The 13,326-nt window shown below is 37.9% G+C and overlaps 1 protein-coding gene across 1 annotated transcript in view; it reads right to left on the reverse strand.

The window, feature by feature from the left end:
- The window catches only part of LOC114546014 (NACHT, LRR and PYD domains-containing protein 12-like), a 15,516-nt gene extending 9,602 nt beyond the window's left edge, over positions 1 to 5,914 (reverse strand). Inside the window, exons 1-4 of the mRNA XM_028564650.1 lie at positions 5,806 to 5,914; positions 1,796 to 1,868; positions 1,558 to 1,662; positions 628 to 732 (exon numbers count right to left, since the gene is read on the reverse strand). Of these exons, the coding sequence (XP_028420451.1) occupies positions 628 to 732; positions 1,558 to 1,662; positions 1,796 to 1,854 (269 nt within the window). The 5' untranslated portion in view covers positions 1,855 to 1,868; positions 5,806 to 5,914. The remainder of the gene's footprint in view (positions 1 to 627; positions 733 to 1,557; positions 1,663 to 1,795; positions 1,869 to 5,805) is intronic.
- Positions 5,915 to 13,326: the final 7,412 nt, after the last annotated feature.

The following is a 13,326-nucleotide window of genomic DNA, read 5'->3' on the forward strand; positions in this document are numbered from 1 at the left end:
TACAGTCACATGTTAGACCGTTTAGCTTTCAGAATACTAACTGTGTTTAAGCCAGCAACTAGCTAGCGTTAGGCTAAAATTACCGGCTGCTAAGTGTCATGTTAACTAGTTATGTGTTAACTAGTGTCACATGCAGCGGTGCTTCTGATGAATGTAACATCTATTTCTGAGCACCAGAGACCAGCGCAGGCATTTAAAGGGCACTTAAATGAGGAACAGAAATCTGTGTCATTCGGACCAGTAGATACTGGTCGTTTAGAAACCGGGTTTCGGTACACAACCCTGCCTGGCGTTAGGAACCGGTATGTCCCAGTGGAATACAAGCTGTATAGCACACGGGATCAGCATTAACGCTGTACCACTAGTGGCATATTATCAGCCACTTCTCGATCTCGGTGCTACCGAGTTTTGTAGGAATGATATATACATAAGTCTACTGTGTAGAAAACTTTTTACAGTTTGTTTATACTTTGTGAATGTTTTTTAAATTTTAAGTTGCTGTAATTTAAAATTGATTCAGTCATTCTCTGCATGAAACTGCTTAATGGAAGGAATCACTGAATAACCTTTATGTTTTAAGATGCAATATACTGTATTTTGTTTACACAATACATTCCATTTGATTACCTCTGTGTCTTTTCAACACTAAATCTGAGCGGCTCGTACATGGACGCATCACTCTTCATAGAGACAACACTGGGAGCTGTCGGCTCATCTCCACTCGACCGTGAACTAAAAAGAGAAATCAGACCAAACAACTAGTCCATTCATCCATGCAGCCCTAGTTAATAGTGCACAAAGTTTAGGATTACTGTTTTAACATAAACATAACATAATCAGCCCAGTCTCATGCCAGGTCGTTATATAGTCACGTTATTGTAATCTATTAAGTCGTGGACAGGTTACGTAAATTTTTTTTCGTGTGGCGATTACGAAATTGAAAGCAATGCATTTTAATGGGAAGCATATTTCGTGATCCCAGAACGCTGACGGTAGCGAGTAGTTGATAAGGCGAAAGTCTGCGTAGGGAGGTTGGTCGGGGTGGTGGATGGGTCAGAAAACACAGGACTTTCACCCCGGAGACCGGGGATCGCGCCCCGCGTGTGGCAGTACCTTTGTCCCGCATGTGGCAGTACCTTTGTCCCGCGTGTGGCAGTACCTTTGTCCCGCGTGTGGCAGTACCTTTGTCCCGCGTGTGGCAGTTCCTTTGTCGGCGTGTCCCACGTGTGACGGTTCCTTTTTTTATCCTAACCCCAACCGTCTCGTTATTGTGGCGTTTCATTTCCCCGTTGTGGTGTTTCATTTCCCCGTAGTTGTGTGCCCCTGCGGCCGGGTGGATCGCGAGTGGCGGCACATCCCGTTGTTTTGGCCGGCGTGTAGCGCCGTCCCCCAGAGCAGGTTCGAAAAGCGTGACCTGTACACGTTCAAAAGTCGTTGCATATACACGAAAAAAATGTCAAAATCGTAACCTGTACACGAATTTATGAATCAAAATAACGTGACTATTACACGACCTGGCGTGAGACCGGGTTGACATAATACATTAAATTAAATTACCTCTGTGTCTTTTCAACACCAAATCTTAGCGGCTCGTACATGGATGCATCACTCTTCATAGAGACAACACTGGGAGCTGCGGTCTCAGCCTCACTCGTCTGTGAACTTTTAAGAGAAGAGATTGATTTACTAAAAAAGGTGTTGGTAGTTCTTCTGCACCATAAAAGTGAAGAACAAGAGTGTTTTCTCTTATTTATGACATCACATCTGCCCATTTATGATCGGCTGTAGACATTACCTCATTGGCTCTTCAGACGAAGAAATGGCTCGCTTCCTTTTCTTCCTCTTCTCAGCCATTTCTACTGCTGCAGCTGAAACACAAAAACTACAGGAAGCCAAAACACTTTTTAAGACTTGTGTAAAGGACTTGAGCAAGGAAATCATTTATTTGTTCATTTTCAATGTTACATTTCCACGCGAACAGGCAGATATAATTAGCCTGGGAAAACCCTGACGAACTTCCGGCAAATTTGAGATTTGCTCTGCAAGTGATATAGTTGTATTATAATAAATCTTTTACAGTGTAATTTGTGAGATTATCATGTGTTTTTATGTAAAATCTGAAAAAGAAACTAATACTGGAACTGAAAATATCAGATAAATGTAGTGCAGTAAAATAGTGCATTGCTTCCTTCTGAGACGTGGAAGTATAAAGTAGCATAACAGGAAAAGCAGAATATGGAAAACCTCCGGTAAAGTAGCCTACCTAACCCTAAAAACTGTACTTAGGAACAGTACTTAAGTAAATGTAATGTAGCATATGAAAAATAAAAGTGAAATCTCCCTTTATCAGTGGGAATGCTGATTCAGCAGCATTCCAACTAGTTATTCTGTACGGCCATTTTATTATTCCGTACGTTTTTGGCTGTTAAACCATTCAACTTTTAAAATGTTCAGCTCTTTCAGCTGATGATGGGACTTCAACCTTTTTTCTACTATTTATACTTTTTAAAATATTAAGCTTTTTAACACTTTGTTTAACATTGAAGTCAATGAGAGCATGCTTCAAATCCCTCAAATCCTCTTCTGCTTCAAAATGTATCTCCTCCTACATTCTTTCACCTATATACGTGATTCAAACTTGAAACTGTTCACAAAATATTCAGGTATTCGGGGTGTGATCAGTGTTTTGATATATTTAAAAATGTTTGTGGAAAAAGCTGTTTAAGTTTAGTGATCATTTCAGGATTTTTTTGCGTTTATAATGAGTGTGTATTGCGCGAGCTAGAGTGGATGATGTCATAGATCACAGAGCCTTGAAAAAATTATCTTTGTCCCTTCTCTATAAATTGCTCTCACACCCACAATATCTACTTGTCATACACAATTTATACATCAAAACGTAGGTATGTTTGTCTAGTTTTTTCCTCAGTTTTGTGATACGCCTTTTACTTTTGGCTCGTTGAGCTTCCAAATGACGAGTTCCACACCTTCCTCCATTCGCTGCCCTGTTTAACATTCTCCACATTTCCGAGCGAAATGCAGAGCGAACCACTTTTTTAAATCACTGATATGCCCATATTTTTTTTTTCCACATGAATTTTATACCGATACGTTCACAAAGGCCTTGTGGTGCTCAGGATGACGTCATTTAACTGATACCCCGTATAATTTTGCCAGTCTGAGCCTTTATTTGAGAGCTTGCTGTCAGTGTCTCTGAATAGCTGCAGTGTGCCACAGGTGACATATTAACAGCAGGTGCTCTGGTTGTTGACTGATGACAGATCAAAGAGATCTCATCACAGACATCAAAGGATGTTTACAAACATGGTCACAGGTACTTAGTAGCCATGACAACACTTTCACAGACAGTCAAGTTGAATACTACAGACATTATTATGAACATTAGTCTATATCCTTTGTGTTCCCTGTCTGTCTGTCTGTCTGTCTGTCTGTCTGTCTGTCTGTCTGTCTCCTTATCTGTCTGTGTCTCCCTCCTCCTCCCTCCTTCTCTGTCTCTCTCTGTCTCCCTCCCTACTTCTCTGTCTCCCTCCCTCTGTCTGTCTCCCTCCCTCCTTCTGTCTCCCTCCCTCGTTCTTTGTCTCTGTCTCCACTCCTCCCTCCCTTCTCTCTTTCTCTATCCCTCCCTCTCTCTTTTCTCTGTCTCCCTCCCTCATTCTCTGTCTCTTCCTCCCTCCTTCTCTGTCTATCCCTCCCTCCCCCTCTCTCTCTCCATCCTTTTCTGTCTCTGTCTCCTTCCCTCCTTCTCTGTCTTCCTCTCTCCTCTCTACCTCTCTTGCTCCCTCCTTCTCAGTCTCTCTCTCTCTCTCTCTCTCTCTCTCTCTCTCTCTCTCTCTCTCATTTCTGTCTCTCTCTATCTCCCTCCCTCTCTCCACAAAGGCCTTGTGGTGCTCAGGATGACGTCATTTGACTGATAGCAGTTATCGTTTTGGCAGCCTCTATTTGAGATCTTGCTCTTGTCTCTGAATAGCTGCAGTGTGGCACAGGTGACATATTAACAGCAGGTGTGGTAATTACAGTTCAAAGAAAGGCTTTATTAGAGCTGACGGAGCACCTACCATCTATTGAGTGTCATAGCGTAGTGGTAATGACACATACTTTTGACGTGGGGGACCCGGGTTCAATCAATGTGTCCCTGAGCAAGACAGTTAACGACTAGTAGAAATTGGAAGGTGCGGTCTTTCTCTTTTTTTTTCTTTTTTCTCTCCTCTCTTTCTCTCCTCTGTTTCCTCTCTTCTCTCTTTCCTGTCTTCTCTCTTCTTTCTTCCCTTCTCTCTTTCCTCTTGTTCAGTCCCATTCTTTTCACCTAATATATTTCACATCTCATCTCAGCTAGATTTATGCTTTTTCGTTCTATGCAGTGTATATGTCTGATAATAATACAAAGTGTTTCTTCTTTCAGCCTTTTCAGGCAATTCATTTCAACTTTCATCTTTGACAGTATTACAGCTTTTCTAACAATGTATTTTAGCTCTTCACTTAGGTAATGCAGTTTAGCTTCCAACTCTGACAATTTTCCAGATGTTTCAGCAGCGCAGTGCAATGCATTTGAGCTTTCATATTTCATATTTCTGCATTTGTGAGTCATTATCAGTTAGAAAATCTACTCAGACCTCACAATGTTCTACATCTTTTGTCATTATATCAACTTTTAAAGCCAACAATTTAGTTTAGTGTCAACTTCTAACTTTTTAATGAAATTCATACTTATTAAAATGATTTCCACTTTTTCAACTGTTCTCACTACTTCACCTTCTTCTTACGGATTTAAGCTATTCATCCAGTTTAGCTTTGGCAATTCAGCTATTCAGCATTCCCACACATTTTCTGCAGGAAATGCATTTTCTAGTTTCATTTCACATCCTTTGTGATCAAATTTTTCCGAAACCTTTTTGTAACTCTAGTGCTCACTCAGTTTTCAGATTTTTCTTCTTCTGCATGTCTGTATTATAGTCTGTTCTCCTTGTTCACTCCTTGTTCACTGTTTTAGCAATAAGTTAAAAAGGAAGTGAGTCAACTGACACCTACTTTCTGTTAATAGATGTTGATATCAAAAATAAAGCCAGTTACAGTCAGTTGGATTGTTCATATTTTGCATCTGTAGTCCACTGGACTCTATATGTTACAAAAACAAAAACTTTTTAAAATCCAAATAAACAAGAAAGACTGAACAAGCAGAGCTGTTTAATTCTTGCACAGACTTGTAATAATGTGTGATGTTGAAAACATGTTTTAAAATCATTTCACAAAAGCCTATTTATTTATTATTTAGGAGAAACCAACGTTAAATATACGTAGGCTATTTAATAATGCCCCTTTTGTTTCTTTTACTTCCACCAGAACATGAATTATTTTTTAATAAGACTAAAGAACATTCAGTGAAGCACACTTATGGATTTTAATGGACCGTTGGTGTCATCTAGTGGAGAAAACTGACAATAACAAGTAGTTATGCTACAGCAGTTGGCGCATGCGTAAAAGCGTCTCAATGTTTACATACAACACGGACAATAACAAGAGGCAGTATGTGTTCACATTTCTTATTAGTTCGTGAAATTTGAAAACGGTCAGGTTATTAATTTGATCAAGTCATTTCAATGCGTTTGAGCTCATAGTTTTGCAGAAAACGTTGGTACCAGACAGTTACTCTGCTGCGCACTTTACCCTACAGACAGGCCGTAATAACATGACGTCTTAGCCTTAGTGCGAACTTAACAAAGAACACACAGTGATCAGCTGCTCCGACCACACACACAGAAACACACAGGAGCATAAAGCGCTACTTACTTTAAAGAATTAAAACCAGTTTCTCCTTGTTGCGTTTTAAATGCTAAATATCTTCTCTGGTGTCTCGGTAGCATACAGTCAACGTCGGAAAGTCCCTTCTGCTTGTTTATCTTTTTTTTTTTTTTTTTTTTTTTTTAACTTTGGGTTTCGAAGCCCCGCCCACTTTCATGTAAACCCTTGGGCCAAAGTAAAAAATTGGGTGAGACTGATGAGAAACAGCAGGTTATTTGTGTGTGATTGTGATACTCTTTTAATACACAAATATGTTTGTTAAATTAAAAAAACGCATAACTTTTTCTATTTAGGCTTAAAGTAAACGTTGTATAATGTTAGATCTTTTAAAGGAGTACACGTGAAACAGTAGGCTATATAAAATGAACAACATGAATATTCAACAATTAACAGCATATATGTGTACTAAGAATGCAAGATAATGATTTAAAAACTCTAAACACATATTAGACCAAATACAATAAAAACATTTGCTTTTTATTGTGACTGACGGTGTTGACAAAAACAAAGTAATAACTGGAAAAACGCCTATTTTATGAAAAAGAATAGGCCTAAAAAACGAAATATTCTATTAAAGAATAGACAATTTATTACCAATGATCAACAGAGGAAAAACTCCTTCAACTTCAATCCTGTTATACAAAAAAATGAAACCAGTTAAATAATTTAGTTAAAAGGCAGATTACGAAGCAAATCTTCCGATTGACAGCAGAAAAACTTGACAACAAATTCATAAAAAGACTGAGAAAATGCACTTTAATTTTATATGGAAACATAGGACACATCACCTTGATATGTTACTGAAAAATGTAATATAACTTATGTCAATTCCTATTTTCTTTATACGTTTTATTTACTAGATAGTAGCCTATGTGTGATTTCTTTATTTCTAACATTAACTGTAAATGCATGGAAGGAATACTGTTTTTGCGAGACTTAAGCATTATGTTTAATAATGATACGGATCACAAATTTCTAAATCAGAAACTCATGCAGCTGATTACCAAGCCTTGTTGAAATGAGACTGCATGTATTTATGATTTCTATAAAACAGTTAATGATACTTTTTATAAATAATGTTTGTATAACGCCTTTCATACAAGAAATATGCCTACTGTACAATAAGGAAATTGCATGACATAAACAGACATGCTCCATTTCACTCCCCAGCTCCTGCCCCGCCCACTCTCTCAATACACCCATGCTCCTGAAGCGCATCTAGGCTATTGGGTATTACGTAGCCTACGCCTATTACCTGACTGACTGATTGGCTGCTTCCCAGAGTCATCAGCTGGAGGAGGAGGCAGCTCATTTAACCAACTTAACTTTTTCTGTTTGTGTGCAGAACCCAACAGACAGCATGTGTCTTTCTTTTTATCCGTTATGTTTATGGACTACTCCTGGGACTTCGTGCTCACTTTTTCGCTTTGGACTTTTACTGTACTCTTTCTTCAGTAACGTTATAGCGGTCGGCACGGCCGGTGAAGGTAAGACCTAAACTCAGGTGTATTCAGATCCTCTAACAGTTAGCCTACTGTAGAAACTCTGTTGGACTTTTACAGCCGCAACACCTACTTTTACTTTTGATGCTTAGCTTTTTAACATATTATTTTTTAATATTTCTGCACCCTAGGTATTTTTTTACATCGTTGTTGTTACATATTATTGCTATTTTTACTAGATAATCATCTGAATAACTTCCTCCACCAGTGATGAGCTGACCAACAAACAAAAAACCCTCTCTTCAAAGGTCCGAAACAGACTAGAAGAGTCAGTGAATCACAGTCAGAGCTGAGTCAAACCACATCAGAACGTTATTTTGTTTACAGAAAATGTGCAGATGTAGATGGTGACATCTAGTGGAAGAAAAAGAGAACAACTAGTCAACGTGCTGCCTTCACAGGCAGTAGGCTACAGAACAATGTGTTGACAGAGTACATACTGTAACTGAACTGCATCCATGTGTTAGTAGATGTTGCATTTATTTGATAAGAAAGTTGAGTTTGTAGGGCTCGAGGTGAAATGTTGTTTCAAGAATATAATAAGTGATAGTGATATGATTAATATTTTGGCTTAATTAGTTCATTCTGTTTCTGTTTAACAGCTGCCTGTGATACATCCAGACACAACAGACTTGTGAGTACTTTCTCACTTCTTTTGTATTTTAATCTTAAATCAGACAACTGTGTGTGTATGTTTAAATATAACTGAACATAAAATAAGTTAAAGTATAAGTTATCTATCACAGACAAGCAGTAGCCAACTACAAATGGGTTTAAATTATATAAAGTGTTTCTAAAATGACTGAAAACATTTGATCCACTTGACAAAACAATCGTTTTCAGCACATTTGTTTTTTTTAAGATATTTTATTCCCCTGGTAGCTCATCCTCAAATCAGAGATCACTTACTTGATTTTAAATGATGATTCTTGAACCTTTTTGTAATTTGGATCTAACACAAATCCTGAACTGCATCATGTGGCTTTCATTTTAAATCGATTCAGACAAAAACTGGGAACGAAGACAACTGACAACTGAGTGTTGAAAGGAAATACTTTTGCCATTAGTGACATATCTAACATCACATTAGATTGATTTCTGCGTCTGGTGTGTGAGGTTAGTGAGACATCTTTCACCACAACATTCAGTCAACACCTTCCTTTTATTGACAGGCTACATGTAACACTGAGAAACAATCAGAAACGTATCAACATTACAACATCGTTCTTTTGCAAATGAACTCTTCACATGTAACACTGAAGCCAAAATATGAATTAACGGTATAAAAGTTATAACACATCTGAAATATCCCGAATCTGTATTTAAGTCAGTCTTGATTTCTCAGTCCACAAAATATTCAGTCATCACAGTGACTCAACAATACTTTGGGATTTTACAATAAGGTGCTTAACATGATTAAACTCAGATTTGAATACAAGATATGAAATGTAAGTGAAGTCGATAAACACAATCAAACAAAATGGCAGTTAAAACAAAAACTGCAAAGATTATAAGAACTTTTATTAACAGCATAATCAAATCTGAGGCTTGTGCCACAATGTTCTTTTAAAGGAGACCTATTATGCTTTTCTGTATTTTCTGTCATAAAAAATATATTGATAATATGTGGAACGTCAATGCATTCTCACGAACGGTATGGTGATATCTTACTGAGATTTATGCACACCAAAACGTAAGATATCCTACGAAATTAGGAGACCGCCGGCTGATCACGTGATGCCGGCTGGCTACGAGCTCCATGAAGCCGAGCGGCAGTTGTTAGGTGTTTAAGCCACTACAGACCTCCGTCACAGCTCGGTTGTATTAGCAGTCAGTAGGTGTGTTTAGCCGAAATTAGGTGACTTTGAGCCGAGTACAGAGCACAGCGAGCTGACACACGTTTCGGCGGAGATTAGGGTTAAATTTAGTCCACAAAATATAAGCGTTTTTGCCGCGACAAAAGTTAAGATTAGGCACCAAAACGACTAGTTAAGATAAGGAAAAAGATGGTGGTTTGGATTAAAACACTCCTAAGGAACACGCATTTCCTGATTGAAAGTCTTTAGTTTTCCCCGAGAAGTGAACTCTGTTCTTTTGAAAGTCCTGCATGTTAACGCCCACCCAAAAATGAAAAAATGTCATAGTAGCCTATAGTATGTCGAAAAAAGTCACAAAAACGTCACAGTATAGTATGTCGAAAAAAGTCACAAAAACGTCATAGTATAGTATGTCGATAAGTGATAAAAAGCCACATAGTATGAAAAAAAGTCATAGTATGTCAAAAGAAAATGAAAAAACATAGTATAGTATGAGGAAAAAAAGTCATAGTACATTATGTTGAAAAAAGTCAAAAAGTAAAAAAACATGTCGAAAAAAGTCACAACAGGTTTTTCTACTCATCGAATACAAGCATAAACCTAAAAACTGATATATAATAGGTCTCCTTTAAACAACTGACATCCCTACAGTCCTATTTCGAGTGTGACTGAAAACACAGTCTCCTCCAAAAGTTACCACCCAAATCTACAATATTCAGGACACTCAAATTCACACAATATTAACACAATACATGATGCTGCTGAAGCTAATTCATCTCATCAACACATACCAATATGTTCCTATTAATGCTAACGATAACTGGTGATTAGAGCTGATATTTAGCTTTTTGAAATAAGCCTTTTTAGCTTCAGGAAGTGCAAATGAACCGTTTTTAGACATGATTTTCTAATTTTTTTTAATGCATGTAGTACTGTAGCTTATTTTAATGTATTTTAATTCAAAGTAGCGTCTAAAATTAGGCAGCTTTAAGGAGATTATAGAGGACAATCAGCAATGTATACTGTACAGATATATGTAGGTGTGACAACTTCTCTAGTAGTTAACATAAAAGTATAAAAGAAGAACTGAATAAGATAAGGGATCAATTGTGATCAGGTTTAAAAGAAACAAACATTGACTCTGAGTAGGAAACGAGAAACGAACAGAGGTGCCCTGAGTCAAAGTCAAACGTTTTGTTAGTTCATCTATAATGCAGAAGTATTCTCAATATTCAGTGTAAAATAAAAAGTTTAGCTGCAAGGTGCAGGTTTATAAACGGATACGATTGAGCTGCGTTACTGCATGTTGATAGTGTCGAGAAAGATCAGATGAGGGAAAGAGCAGCCAGAGTCCTCTATGTATTAATCACTTTTTTGAAATATAAAGGATAGGACAAGAGTCTAAACACCTGCATGTATCTCACCCTGCAAAACTAGGTGCAACAGAAATGTCAATGACTGCTGTTGGTCTTTGAGAAGAATCAAATAAGTATAACTAAAAATACTGAAGTGTTACAAAATCTGGTTGATAAAATAATAAAAGATAGAGGTGCTAACTTAACGGAAACAATTAAAAAGATGACATCTACAACTTAATACTCAAAAAAGGCATAAATGGTAAACTACTCACAACATACTGATCTGCTGCTACACAGTCACACAATATTTGCAATAAGCTTAATTATTATAAGTTATTTGACACTGAAATGTTAACGTTACCACAGTTAAACGCTGTTCGGTTGAATCTATTCAATCAGAGCCTGTACACGTAAAAGTTATTTGGTGAAACGGTAAAGCAGACACCAGGAGCTTCTGACTGGGGGAATACGTGTGTGAGTTCAGACTTTTAATGGGACATTATAGGGTTTCTGGAGTTGCTGCTGGCGATGGCGCAGGTTTGGTTTTAAGGCTGGTAGAGACATGTTTGAAACCCAAGCTAATGTGTTTGTGTTCACTTCCTCTCTTTCACTAACACACACACACACACACACACACACACACACACACACACACACACACACACACACACACACACACACACACACACACACACACACACACACACACACACACACACACACACACACACACACATTACAGCTTCATGGTGCAGAACTACTTTATAGCTGATATTCTTTGTATGGATTTTTCGTTTGAGCCATCCACATTTGTACGTTTTTGATTTAAATCCCTCTCTTAAAAAAAACTCCTACATTTTCCGTCACATTAACAGTGTTGGGCAAGTTACTGAAAATGAGTAATTAGTTACTGTTACTAGCTACTTCTTTTAAAAGCAATTGAATTACTTTACAAATTACTGTATATCAAAAGTAATTAGTTACTAGGGAAAGTAACTTTGAAGCTACTTTTATGTCTGTTTTTTTTTAAATATAAATATGAACATGAAATACATGAATACATGAAATTATTATGATAATTTTTAGACCTATTTATTATAATCAACAGGGCAACAGGCCTTCAAATCAAGCAGTAGTACAAAAGTCTCTTTAAATGCTTGAAACAAAATAACAACTGCCTCAGTCATTTAACAGTGTTTTTTTTACCACAGTAGACCCAATGAAATAAAAGTGATTGGCCTACTACAGTATACCTAGCAATCACTGTATTCAGCTCTGCCTGGCTTATCGGCTGCGGTCTGCGTAAAATCAAGCTTTGATTGTTTGGATGGAGTGGCGCCTTCAGCATCCGTAAGGTCGGGGTCTTTCGCTACTAGCTTTGTCAAAGCGTGTTTCTTCAACAGGTACTTCATAAGATTTGAATTGCTACTCTTAGATGTGGATAGGTTCTTTACACCTGCACATAATTGACAACTCACCACTACATTTTTGTCTTTAATTTCGATGAGCGAAAAGTAATGTCTATCATATACGGTAGTTAGAATGCGCCTGCGCACATACTGTGATATCTACTGTAGTTAAAATGTGCCTGTGCATATACTGTGATATATACGGTAGTTAGAATGCGCCTGCGCATATATTGTGATTTATACGGTAGCACCCAAACGTGTGTGTCCCAGCTCCCTTGTTACTTGCATAGGGAGTTCAGAGTAAAGAAGACTAAATGATAAACTGCCTCCTTCATTATCATTTTATAATGTCTATACTTCCAGAAGAGAAAGGTCATTCTATCTGCACTTGGTTTAATGCTCATTGTTTGATGTGTATCATTGCGCCACCATATGGTACATTTTTTTTTGTTACATGCCCGTTACCGCTAAAAGTAGTGGAATTACAGTAACGCGTTACTTTTTAGCGTACTACTCCCAACACTGCACATTACTGCAGCTAACTAAGTTGTTTTACTGTGACTTTAGGAGAACTGGATACAATATTTTAAAGATGGCACCCCATTCATTACATTTTAGGCTTCCACAAATTTTGGGCCCATAGCACATGCATTGTTGCCATTTGGCCCCCTTTTAGAAACTTTCATTTTCATCTAGACAAATCTAGCAACTTTCTGGGCAGAGCCTACTTCTCCTCCCTCCTCTCCCTTGAAGAGAGTCACCAATTCTTCTCCGTGAATGTCTCTGTATTTGGTTGCATTTTATCACTTTGCAGCTATTTCTTTTCAAATGCTGCGCATATGTTGTCAAATTGGAGAAGATTTACCAAAATGATGAATAACACTGCTCACAGGAAGGTCATGTTACACAAGCTAGTTGTTGGATAATCTGTTCTGGTTCTTGCCATGTTGGCAAAGTTCTTGTTTAAATTTTGACTAGTTAAAAAAAAAAACAACACAATGTCCTCTTTTTCTGTCTGATAAATGCTTGCTTTGTCCTGCTACGCCCTGCTACGTGCTGCTACACCCTGTAACGCCCTGCAGTGCCCTGCTACACCATGAACTACTATTTCTAGTCATATTATCGTTATTGGGACTATTATCGCCACTGTTCATCACACCCCCAACCAGCACCGTCGGACACCGCCTACCAGGAGCCTGGGTCTGTCTGAGGTTTCTCCCTAAAAGGGAGTTTTTCCTCGCCACTGTCACGCTGAATGCTTGCTCTTGGGGCAATTACTGGAATTGTTGGGTCTTGTAAATTATAGAGTGTGGTCTAGACCTACTCTATCTGTAAAGTGTCTTGAGATAACACTTGTTATAATTTGATACTATAAATGGAATTTAATTTAATTTGCGTCACACTGTTAGCGTTGTGGTCTTGA

This window comes from Perca flavescens, chromosome 19, assembly GCF_004354835.1.
Source record: "Perca flavescens isolate YP-PL-M2 chromosome 19, PFLA_1.0, whole genome shotgun sequence".
Taxonomy (NCBI): domain Eukaryota; kingdom Metazoa; phylum Chordata; class Actinopteri; order Perciformes; family Percidae; genus Perca; species Perca flavescens.